This window comes from Agelaius phoeniceus, chromosome 21 (assembly GCF_051311805.1).
Source record: "Agelaius phoeniceus isolate bAgePho1 chromosome 21, bAgePho1.hap1, whole genome shotgun sequence".
Taxonomy (NCBI): Eukaryota; Metazoa; Chordata; class Aves; order Passeriformes; family Icteridae; genus Agelaius; species Agelaius phoeniceus.
Window position 1 is genome coordinate 1,742,311 of NC_135285.1, and position 12,272 is coordinate 1,754,582.

Here is a 12,272-nt window from a genome sequence, read left to right on the forward strand (position 1 = left end):
AAATGACTGATTTTTTTGCAGGTCGCACTTCCTGACAGGAGCCTGGAAGGAGATACCCCCGGGCCTCCTCCTGCAGCCGTGTCTGACGGCTGCTGGCTGGATATTCCCCTCATGCAGAACCAGGGAATCACAGAGCATCCCGAGCTGGAAGGGACCCACAGGGATCCCCCAGCCCAGCCCCTGTCCCTGCCCAGCCCCTGTCCCAGCAACCCCAGCCTGGGCATCCCTGGCAGCGCTGCCCAAAGGCTCCTGGAGCTCTGGCAGCCTCGGGGCCGTGCCCATTCCCTGGGGAGCCTGGGCAGTGCCAGCACCCTCTGGGGGAAGAACCTTGCCCTGAGCTCAGCCTGAGCTGCCCTGGCCCAGCCCCAGCCGTGCCCTGGCTCCTGTCCCTGGCCCAGAGCAGAGATGGGAGCTGCCCCTCGGGAGGAGCCGCAGCCCCTGAGGTGTCCCTGGGCCTTTCCCTCCTCCCGCTGCAGCCCCACGCTCCCCATGCGGGGGTCCCGCCGCCCCGCGCGGCCCCTGAGGCGGGGCCGGCGCCCCCTCCCCGGCCATGATGTCAGGCGGGCGGAGGAGGTGCCGCTGGCCAAATATAGCGGCGCTTCCTGGGCGGCGGGGCGGGTTCGTCCCTCCTTCTCTCCCTCCCTCCCTGCCTCCTGCCGCAGTCAATGGGGCGGCAGCGGCCGCGGCGGAGCGCAGCGCGGGCCGGGGCCGCGGGCCGGGGGCCGGCATGGCGGGGCTCTGAGGCGGCGCGGCGGCGAGGGGCGGCGGCGCGCCCCGGCATGGGCAGCCGCGGGGCCCGGCGATGAGCGCTCCCCCGGCCGCGACCCCCCGCGCGAATATGGGCACAGCCGTGTCCAAAAGGAAGACGCTTAGGAACGAGGCCATGTCGTCCGTGGCGGCCAAAGTGAGGTGGGTGCTCAGGGTGCGGCGGGCGGTGCCTCGGGGGGCCCCGCGGTGCCGGCACCCTGCTCGCCCCCGGCCGCCTCGGGGGTCGTGCCGGGCTGGAGGGAGTCCCGAGACCCTCGGGACGAGCCCAGGTACCGGTGCGGGCACGACCCAGGGCTTGTGCCCCAGGTCCGTCCCGGGGCTGGGGAGTGGCACCTGCCGGCGGGTCCCGTCGCTGGCTGCCCCGATGCCCACAGAGCAGCCGCACACTCGCGGGTGGCAGCGGGCGGCCGTGCCACCCTTGCACCCCGCCGACCCTCAGCCTCTGGAGGGGTGACTGTCTCCTGAGGCGTCCCCGCCATCGGCCCGGCCACAGCACCCGCAGGGCTGTATTTGCTGGGTCGGCAAAGAGCGTGTCAGAAGTGGATTTGTCAGGGATGGATCTTTATAATCGTCGGGAATTCGGAAGCGCGGTCAGTGTGTCCGGTGGTTTCTCCTCTGCTGAAATGCCGTGCGCGTGTCCGAGGGCAAAGTCAGCAGCCTCCTTCAAGGGGTCTCGCTCCTTTGAATGGAAAAACTGCTCTCTGAAAATCTGCACCCACCACGTCTGCCCTCCCCGCAGCGTCCCGAGCCACTACATGGACCAGTCAAGGGATTTGGGTTCTATATTGTGCCTGTTCTGGTTTTATATTGCTTGTCCTACAGTGTAGTATTTCACTCACTGCCTGATCCCAGTGCTTTTCAGTATCGAGCAAGGGAGATCCGAGAAAATATTTGCTGCTTAGTGGTACTTAGGTTTAAAAAGCTGTCAGAGATGAGCTTTGCCTTAGTGCCCTTTCCCAGGTGAAAGGACCCTTCTCCCACGCTGCAGTGCAAGTGTCACAGCAGTCATCCGGTGACTATTTGGGGGCACTGGCGCAGCTTTTTAGCTGCTCCTTCAGCACAGCTGTGCCAGGGAGTAGGTCTGTCACTGTCTCTGCTTCAGCTAGACTGGCTCTTTGCTGCTGGGGAAAAATTGGGAGAAATTAAACTTTTCAGCTGCATTATGTAACACCTTCTTTGTGTTGTTAGACAAAACTGCATTAGAATAACCTGGAGTCATGTGTAGAACTCAATCCATGTTGCTGAAAGATCTCAGTCACCTCTCTCTGTAACTCAACATTACTGCATCTCTGCTGTGTTCAGAGGAAAGAGAAGTCTTAAAGCTTGAACTGAATGGATTAAAAGCTTGTACCTTGCCATCTGTTTGAGTTGTAAAGAAATCCATTCTTCAAACTCTGGAGTATCTCGAGGGAAAGCTCTCCAGGCAGAGCCTGCAACTTCTCCCCACGTTTTGTTGCACCCTGTCCATAACCAGTAATGAAAACATGAATGCTTTCCATGGCATTCAGAGGTTTGGAGGTGGATTCTTTGCGGTGATGTCAGCCAGGTGCGTATACAGAAAGGACACGTAAAGCACCATAAGTGCTGTGGTGGGGTTCTGGGAGTGGGATTAGGCAGTCACACAAACAACACACTCAGTAATTGGTAGGATTTCAAATGCTAGTGTGGGTGTTTGGGAGCGACTAATGTGTTTTGAGCATAATGACTTGTTAGCCTACATCAGGGTGGGCAGATGTTCCTCAGGTTCTATCAGCTGTGTGGAGCCCAGGAGGTGCCTCAGGGGTTCTGGTTTGCTCCATACCTGCTGACAGCTGCAGGTTCAGGTTTGTGGGAGCTCTGTGGTCTCTGTGAAGTAAGGTGGTTTGGCCAGAAGAGTTATGAGTGGGTTTGGGCTGGGGGACATAATGCCCTTGAGGAGTGTCTGGTCACATAGACCATGGCACAGGACAGGTGCTTTTATGTGTCTCCCTGTTGATGCCCGTGCTAGAAATTGCTGATCCAGAAATCATTTGAGGAGATCGGTGAAGGTGCGGAGGGGCTCCCTGCAGAGTCCCTTTGCATGGAGAAGGTGCTGGTGGTGACAGGTGCTGTCCATATGCCTGCATCCTGCTGCTCCAGGCATGGCTCAGTCCCTGCTACCATGGGCTCTGTCATGCTCAGAATTCCTACAGTGGCAATGACCCACCTGCTGAAAGGCTTCCTGGAGCACATCACACACAGCTCCTCTGCTCTGCCCTGGGTTCTCCTCCATGTATCTCCTGCATCTTTATCTACAGTGAGGACTCTGTAGGACACTGGGTAAGGCTGCAGAGAGACTGTTCTGTCCACCCCACAAGGGCTGGGCACTTGGGTCACCTGTGTGGGTAGCACTGCTGCAATGGTCATGTGCCCTGTGGGTGTAGGCAGCTGGGGGATCCTGGGATTGCTTCTCTGCATCTTCTGGGCTCTGTCCTGTTCATATTTGTCATGACTTCTCTTTAGAGAGAAAAATCCTCTCCTGGAATTCTGCTGCAAGTCCAGGTGACCATGGTGTGTATTTCTTACATGTGGCTGGAGTGCATGTGCACACTTGGCTGTTCTACTGAGCAAGGAGCAGGGCTTGTTTGCTGGTGTGAGTAATGGGATCCAGGCAGGAGGTGCAGGCTCCCTAGATTGTTAAATTAAAATCTCTGCAGAGCCACTCAGGGGAGTTTCATGTCCCAGGAGCATTAATTAAGGTCCATGCAGCTTGTTGTGTGCTGGGTCTTTTAAATAGCATTTTACAAACTAAGGACACAATTGCTGTGTGCCAGCGCTGTGGAGAGCACCCTCGATGCTGCTGACTTTGGTCTCCGTGGTGTCTTCTCCTGGGGGAGTTGCAGCGCCCTGCACGCCCAGCAAAGGCTGTGCTTGGTGCTGCTGCTGTGATCTCCTGTGAAGGGCTTGGATGTGAGATCTCCCTGCCAGGAGGGATTGTTCCCTCCCTGCGTGTGCTTTTATTGCCCTGCAGCTCCTGGGCCCCGGTGCCGAAGGCAGGGCTGACGCAGTTGTCCTTGAGCGGTGACCTTGGTGCTGCCCCTCTGCTGGCAGCCTCTCCAGGGCCCGGGCTGTGCCTATCTCACCTGTGCTTCTTCTTGGCTTCCTCAGAACTTTTCCAAGGGTGCAGATGAACCAAAGCCCTTCAGAAATGGGCTTTCCTTGCCCTTGGTCCCTTGACACCTGCAGGAAAACACTGGCACCCCAAATGAGGCAATAAAGCAGATGTTTTCCTGCAGCTCTGCTTTGTATTGTGCTGGCCTACAGCTGTTCTTTGGGAGAATGTGACAGTGAGAGCAAAGAGACATGAGGCTTTTGCTGGGGGTTCCAGAACCATCTCTTCTCGCAGTCATTAGCACAGGAAATATTTGAATTGAGAGTGTAGTTTGTCTTGCCCAATTCCATGACCTTGGCATCTAGTCCAGGATAGCCCACAGAGAGATAAGAGTTTGTTCTAACTCCCTCTCTTCCTGCCTAGAGAGGGATGAAGAGTGGCTTTGAACACAGCATTAGTGAAAGGGTGGATTTTTCATTGATGAAATGCAGAGGTAAGTGACCATGTACCTTATCCCAGGCTTCTTGCTGCGTGAGTGATTTTTGGCTTAGCTTGGGGTTCTTCATGGAGTCTAGATTCTTCTTTTCTGCTTGTGAATTATCTGAGGAATGGTATGAACTGTCTCTTTGATTGCCTTTTTCTTTTAACTTCTGCTGCTCTTCCTCTCTTCTCCCTGTCCAAACTTCATGATCATAAATTACTCCAATACTGTGGAGTCTCTAAGACCCATTGATGACGTCCAATCTCCCCTTATTGAGTGTGAGAATTTTGAAATTAAAATTTTCCAGCTACCATTTCTCTACATAGATATTTTAGAAAACTAATTTTTGTCAGGGTATTGTTACTATTAGGCTTAAATAACGTAGGTGTCACCAGTCTTTAATGACTGAGCTGTTAACTGTGGCTGTGCTGGAGGTGTTCCCTTCTCTGCTTGGTGACAAGAGCAGGATTGCTGCTGTAGGAGGATGTAGGTCCTGATGATGCAGGTCTCTTCTCTCCTGTATGCCTGAGATGCAGCACTGTCAGATGCTGTCACAACAGATTCCTGCTGCAACTTCTCTGGGCATTACTTCTGAAGGAGCATGAGAAGGTGGTGGGTGTTCTTTGTTTTTCCATGTAATACTCCTGAATAGTCCAGGTTTTGCTGAGCTTACTGCTAAATGGAGTTATCTGAGGTCTTTCCTGTATCTCTGAGTGTTTCAATCTGCATTTCTTCACTCTGTAAGTGTCAGTTTGGTGGATAAATTTATGTGCATCTGTTTCTCATAGCTGCTCGTGTGCATCAAGGCCCCTTTTATCCTGTTGATGTGATTATTTCAGAGACATGAAGGCCATTCTGTGCTTATTACATTGTAATTGAGATCTTTGTTATTTGGCAGCTTTGCTCCTTCGAGCAAATCTCTGTCTAGACTGTCTGTGCCTCCTCACAGTGCTCTTCCAGACCCGAGCCCAGCTCTGACATCTGAGGCACAGTGAGTACTGGAAAATGCCCCAGAAGGGCAGCTGCCTTTGCTGCCTGTATTGTGCTGCCCCGTCCCTCCTTCCCTCCCTGGAGCCTTTCTGATGGAATTCTGGAGGAAATGCTGGTGTTTTCTGAGGCTTGTCTGTGCTGGTTAGGCTCAGCAGCACAGCGTGCTAGAGCCCCGGTCCCTGCTTGATGTCCTTTTGTTAAATCAAGCTGTGCTGACTGTGTGACATGCAGGTCTGCTCTGCCACTAGAATGAAAACCTCTCTACAGATGAGTCAGGGCTAAACTTGTCCTGTCATCAGCTGATCACCTCTCAGTGCTACCTGCTCATTGGTATGCAGCTTTTGCAGTGTCATACACTCAGGGTTATAGCTCACCGGCCCATGGAGCTGTGAGGCACCTTGTATTCATCTCATTTATGTGAAACAAGCTTTCTTTTCCATCTCTTGCTCTTACATTATCCCAAGGTGTCTCTGCTCAGAGCCCAGTTGAAGGGGTTTATGTCCAGTGCTGTCCAGTGGTGTGAGGGGGCTTGAACTCCTTTGGCAGTGATAGTGGAGGCAGAGCTGAGCTGAGGAAAAGTCTGATTGTGTGACTTGTGGTAACAGATAAAAGAGAGAGAAAAGAATGGGATGAATAGAACAGCTGCCATCTGTTTGAATCGTGCTCTGGCTTTACTGTAGCAGGGAGAGTGGAGCAATGGCACAGTAACAATGCAGGCGAGTGCTGGTGAGCTGAGGGGACTGTGAGGGCAGGGGAGGAGCACAAAAGGCTTGGCAAGGGGCAGGTGGCCATTAGGAGCGAGTGTGGCCATCAGAGTCCCCTTGGCAAAGGGCACGTGCAGGCATCTGCGGGAGATCGCTGAGGCACGGCCAAGGAGGAGCCGAGGGCACTGGGGAAGCAGGAGTGCAGAAGGGAACTGCTGAGATAATAGGCACAATAATTAGTGGCAAGTTTCGGGTGTAATTGGCTGGAAACCCCCTGCTGCACGCTGTGCTGTGTTCACCAGGGCTGGGGAGCTGTGCCCACGTGTCTGTATTTGTTTGCTCCTGGGTTGGCTTGAAGGCTCTGGGAGCCTTGGGGTGGAACGGCCAGGACAGAGCTGCAGGCTCAGCCTGGGCAGGGAGCAATGCTTTTGAGCAATGCCCAGCCCTCCAAAGCTTCTACCCAGACCTGCACCAGAGCTCTGGGTATGGCCTGATCTCTGGGTGTGACCTGTTCTCTAGGAGCTCTGGCACCTGGGCTTGTACCCTCCTCCCTCCTCTGTGTAGGGAAACGAGAGTGAGGTCAGAGACACTGCGGCACCTTCCAGCTGGAGCTCTTACTGAGTGACACTGTTTGCACCATGGAATACGCTGGGCTGGAGGGCAGCAGTGCTTCTCTGGCTCTGTCGTAGCTAGTTATCAGTTTTGGGCTTAGGAAATGCTTTGTACTGGTTTTTTGAGCCCATGGTTTGCAAGTTAAAGGTGAAACCTTGGTTCAGATTTTCAGACAGACAAAACAGCTTCGGGCACTGGCAAAGAGATGAATGGAGACAGTGACTGATGAATTTGGAACTCATGGAGCTTTTGATCTAGTTAGAGATTTATCATCATATTTCAGCATTTTTTGTGTAAATCACCATGTTCTCTCACTGATAATTTACCTGAGAACTTGCTTGCTATTATTTTTTCTACATGGAATGACTGCCGATGCAAAAGAGAAGCCTCAAAGTTTTTCCCAATGGCCTAAGTGCTTGCCCATTTGTGAATGGTGTTGGTGATTCCTCACAAAGACAGACATTTCCATGGGAAGCCTTGGAGTCCCAGAAATTTTGGTGGAAGTGATCTCAGAATCTCATGCTCAGCCATCTTATTAAAGCCATGCTGTTGCTGGTGGTGTGCAGGATCAGCCACAGCTTTGGCTGAGCTTTAACCAGCTCTGAGATGGACTACAGGAGCTCAGGAATTTTCTTGCAGCTGAATAGCCTAATGTTAAAGTCATAGAACTGTTAAGGTTAGAAAAGACCTCCAAGGTCAATGAGTCCAACTGCAAACCAAAACCTGCCACATCCATCACTAAACCATGTCCCCAAGTGCCACATCCCCACTTCCAGGGATTTTGACTCAACCACTTCCATGAAGCAGCCACACTCCAGTTCCCAGTTTTGAATTTGTGTGTTGTTCCAGGATCAAGTCTTTCAAGTCTTGCTTTTTGCCTGGGCAGAAAGGTTGAGGGTGCCAGGAACATCCATGAGGTGCTTGTCCTGCTGGGTGGGTGAACCATGATGGTCACCCCTTTGCCTTTCACAGTGGGGATTGTGGGCTGGTTGTAGAGCTCCCCGTGTGACAGAGCCTCCTTGTGACCACCTCTGGGGGTGTTAGGCACTGAGGGGGACAGTTTGGGCAGCTGCCACCCCAAGCCAGTGTTTAAAGGTACAGCCTGGAGCTGGACATGTAAGAATCCAAAACCAGGGAAAACCTAGCATTATCTGTTAGTATGAAAAGATACAGAAGCTTAAACCTTTCTTCCTGCACAGCTCCAGCTGTGCTGCTCCAAAGCATTTTGCATTTGACTGTGCTGAAATTTAGTCCCAGAGAGATTAAATTACTCTTTCTTCATTGTTCATATTGATCCTGTGTTGCTGGCTGTGGAAGACAAATGGACTTCCCACTCCCTCCAGTCACTCTGGGAAGTGCACTGGAGCCTTGTTAACCTTTTCTCCTCTGGGAGGGGGTGCATAAAAGCAGTGGGGAAGGTCCTGCCTACACAAGCTGGGATATGCAAAGCAGAAGGTGGTTTTGGAGGTCAAAGCCATTTCCCATTTAGATGTTTAATGGCCATTATGAGCCTTTTGCAGCAGCTTGAGCTGGAGAGGATGTTCTGCGGCTGAGCACCCCTGAAGGAGGAGGACAGTGGATGTGATGCCTTGGGGTGGGGAGTCTTCTCTGTTGCTGCAAATCTTGTCCTTCCCCAGGAGATGCTGATGTGCTTGAGGGCTGAGGGTGCTCAGCTCTGGGTTTCTTGGCTTGGCTTGGCTTGGCTTGGCTTGGCTTGGCTTGGCTTGGCTTGGCTTGGCTTGCCAAGGAGGTGGTGGCTGTTTCACCTCCCTCTTTGCCAGTCTCCACCCTGGGCTGCCCAGTGGCAGCTCAGCTACAGACCTTGGAGAGATTGTTCTACAAACCTGGGGAAAATGAATGCCTGGGGAAAACCTGGCTCTAGTATTGGCTCTCTTGAGTCACAGGTCTGTTAGATACAGGAGAGCAATCACAGCACCAGGACATTACAAATGCCCTGGCAGTTGGAGTCTGGAGGTTACTGTATTCCATGCCTTGACCAAGGATTCCTTTCCTGTGTGAGTTGCATGCAGAAAGCTCTTCCCTGGTTGGAATATTCATAGGTTTGCTCTCTTACGTGGGCCTGGATGTGTGATAAGGGTTGAGCTTGCCCTGCTTGCTTGATTCTTAATATATACCAGTAAAATCTCAGTCATCCACAGGACTGGAATCCATCAGAGAAGCAGGAACTGCTTTTGTGGGAGGTTGTGGGTGACTCTCAAATAAGCTTGTCCAGTAATGCAAATACTGACATAGCTGGGGCTTGAGAATTTAGGGTTCAGGTAGGTAAAATGGGCATTAGCATCCATCTGAGCTGTGGTGGCTCCCAGCTGGGAGCTTTCAGGACCTGCAGGAGCTTGGAGTGGTGGTTGGCTCTGGGGTGGATATGGCTCCTTCCTGGGCTGCCAGGAGGGGCTTAACTCAGGGGGGCTGGAGACAGTGAGCCAGTTCCTGTGTGCATCACAGACTTCATGCAGGTGCATTTCAATTCTGTTCTTTCATTTTTATAACAGAGAAGCTAAGGCCTAAACTAGTCCTGGATTTCTAGTCCAGCTCTGTTTCCCAGTTTGGCCAGGGAAACACTGATGAAGCAAACCAAACTGATGAACCAACCACTGGAATCCTGGTGTATAGTGAGGAAGCCTCTCTGCTCTGGCAGTGAATTTCCATGGGTGTCACCTGAGGCTGAGGGAATGGCAGCTGCAGGGGCACAGCAGTGTCTTGGTATTGAACTGTTCCTTCTTTCCTTGGCTTTAAGCATCTCAAAACTCTTTCTTTCTCTCCTTGGCTGCCTCCTGATGCTGGGACACAGAGCGGCGAGGGCTTTTGGAGAATACCTTTCACAAAACCATCCTGAAGGCAGAAATGGTTCAGGTAAGAGAACTGATGTGCCTTGGTTATGCCTATGTGTGCCTGCAGCTATGGTTAATAGCTTTAGAATGAAAGTACATTTATTTATCTGTCATGAACAGTGAGATCTCAGCAGCAGAGAGGCAGGAGGAGTTGCCCCCAAGGAGAAAAGGCAGTTTGGTGACCCAAGGCTTGGGTGGGCCTTGGGGGTGAGTTCAGTTAGGGGACAAGTGCCCTGTCATAAATTCACCCCTGCAGCTTAGGAGAAGTTGCAGCTGGGAAGTGACTGCACTGCACAAGGCTTCTGCACTGGTTTGTGACTCCCAGGTCTTGCTTTCACTGGGGTTTAAAAACAGGTGAGTTATATTCTGTTCACTGGTGTAAATCCTTGCTGGCAAAGGGGACGTCTGGATTTATTCCAGGGGTTTGCTTCAACAGGGGTAAACTGAGATTTGCCTAGACGAGGGCACTACATGTGCTAGCTAATGTGTCACTATTTTCCATGTAGATATTGTCCCCATCAGCTTATCATGAGTTCTGCTTGATGGGCAGGAGAGTGCAGGATAAACTCACCTGACCTCTAACAGGACTGTGTCTTTTCTGCAGGCAGTTAATTCTTTGCAAAACCTACAGAAAGTCCTGTGTAATCCACAGAAAGTCTGTGTGAAAAGCAGCAAATTGTTCAGTGCTGTTGAGCTGCTGTGCAGGGGATAAAGTTATTAAATAGAATGTAATGTAGAGTGATGTTATCATTTTAGGTAAGCTGTGTGTGTTTAAGCCTGTCCAGGAGATGCCTCTTGCTCTAAGAGCAGTCACACAGTCTTTGGCTGCCAGCTGAGTCCTTTCCTTTTCTCTGGGATCTGTTCTAATGACCTTCACATTGTCCTTGGCTGAATGGTGCTAATGTTGGGAATGGAAAGGCTCTAAGACAATGTACCGAGGTTGTCTTGGATTCTTTTCGTGAAGATCTCCAGGGACACTTTACTTATAATATTTGGTCTAAGAACAGCATGTGGAGGTAGGAAGGGAAGGGCTGGGGTTTGGTGCAAATTCCCTTTTTCTTTGTTCCTTCCATCGTGGCCATTTCTGCAGCTGCTTCTGTCTCCTGGAGTCTCTGCCAGTCCTTTTTGCAGCCCCTCACCCCAGTTTCCAGCAGGAAGAAGTGTTGGCTCCTGCTTGTTTTGTAGTGCCCTTGTAGTACCTGTGGGGTCGTGTTGGGGCCAGGCAGAGAATCTCTAATGGAGAGAAGAGGAAATTGCAGATCTGTTCAGGTGCCTGAGGCCTGGGCAGCCCTGGTCAGATCCAGGGAGTGGGAGCCTCTCTGATGTGCACTTCAAAAGCTGCTGTTTAACTCATCCTTGGGGTGCTCCTGGATTCTCTGATCGTGGGTGAGGAGAGCATGGGAATGGAGCTGATGTGACTCCTGGCTCATGTGTCACAGCCAGGCTCCCCAGAGCAGCATTTCAGCCCTGTCTCTGCTTGTGACATCCATAAGCTCTCCAGGGAAGCCTTTCACCCACTGCCCCTTGGTGTATCAGCCTTGAGATTGTTTTTGAATCCAGGAGAATTTAGTTGCCACAGGCAAGAATGAAGCAGTGAGAAACACATTTGGAAATGCCACAATACTTATGGGATCCTTAAGTATTCACTTGGAAAGGAATAAAATTCCCTAGAAATTACTCTAAATTCTGAGGAAGAGGGGAGGGAAAAAAAGAATCGTCATTTTTAAGTCATCTTCTGAAATTCTGCAATGTATAACTTAACACAGTCTGTAACACTTCTTTATAAATAACCCCAGTAGGAAGGTTGCTATCCAATAAAAAACACTGCAAGTAGAAAATTTGGCTCCTTTTAGTTCATCCCAGCAGCCTGATGACAGGGAAGTCACATCTTTCCTTCCTGCAGAAATTCCATCTCAGCATCACTTGTTCAAGTTCTGGAGGCTTCACCTTTGGCTGGGCAGGGTGCTGGAGCTGCAGTGTGAGCTGCCCCCAGTGCCTGCAGGGAAGCAAAGGAAGGGCTCTGCTGCAGAAGGTGAAGGCATAGCACAGATCCAGAGGGACCTGAATGGGCTCCAGCTCCTCAGAGAGCAGCAGAGGCAGTGTGAGCAGGGAGAGCACCTGCATGCTGTGCTGTTGAATTCCCACTTGCATGGCTTGGTGCCTTAGGTCCTGAAAGCACAGTGCTCCAAAGAATCAAACCCTCAGTGCCTGTGTGTGTCTGTCAGCTCTGAGCTTTCACCTGGGTGCTGTACCTGGTGGGACAGGCCTGTTTCTGCTGTCAAAACCCCAGATGTGCACCCAGGTGCTGCCTGCACTGCCAGCAAACTGAGCTGGAATGAAAGCTCTGGCCTAAATATGACTGGAAGGAGGCAAGCCTTGGTTCAGTCCAGAAAAAAATGGTTTAAGAAATGTTTAAAGTCACTGATGAATGCAGTGAGGGAAAAGAGGTGTGGATTTTGAGGAGCAGGAAGGTGGCAGAGCCATCAGTGGGACAATGAAGGCATAACTGGAGGAGAAAAGGGCAGGATCCTCCTTTTCTGGACCCAGGAGCTAGAACCCTTCTCTCCCCCTGTGCAGGGCAGTCCTCATGCAGAAAATGAGGCGGGTGTGAATCTTTGGGATGTCAGTTCTTTGCTGCTTTATGTGCTGGTTCAGCTCCTCAGCAGAGGGGTGAAGCTCTGACAGCCCAGGCAGCCCCAGGAGATCCATGAGAGATGCAGACACTGCCCCAACCTGCTCCACTTCTGCTGCACTTTCTTCTCTGAGGATTGTCCATTTCAGTTTGCATTTTTTTATCT

At 51.7% G+C, this 12,272-nt stretch overlaps 1 protein-coding gene across 4 annotated transcripts in view; it reads left to right on the forward strand.

The window, feature by feature from the left end:
- The first annotated feature begins 633 nt into the window (after positions 1-633).
- NSMF (NMDA receptor synaptonuclear signaling and neuronal migration factor) overlaps positions 634-12,272 on the forward strand; it is a 49,735-nt gene continuing 38,096 nt past the window's right edge. For 3 of the 4 annotated variants that reach the window (XM_077189414.1, XM_054646368.2, XM_077189413.1), the window contains exons 1-2: positions 635-909; positions 9,435-9,496. In XM_077189414.1, coding sequence (XP_077045529.1) covers positions 803-909; positions 9,435-9,496 — 169 coding nt within the window. In that variant the 5' untranslated portion in view covers positions 635-802. Of the gene's footprint in view, positions 910-9,434; positions 9,497-12,272 lie in introns of all 4 variants that reach the window. The other variant, XM_054646369.2, reaches the window with a different exon arrangement.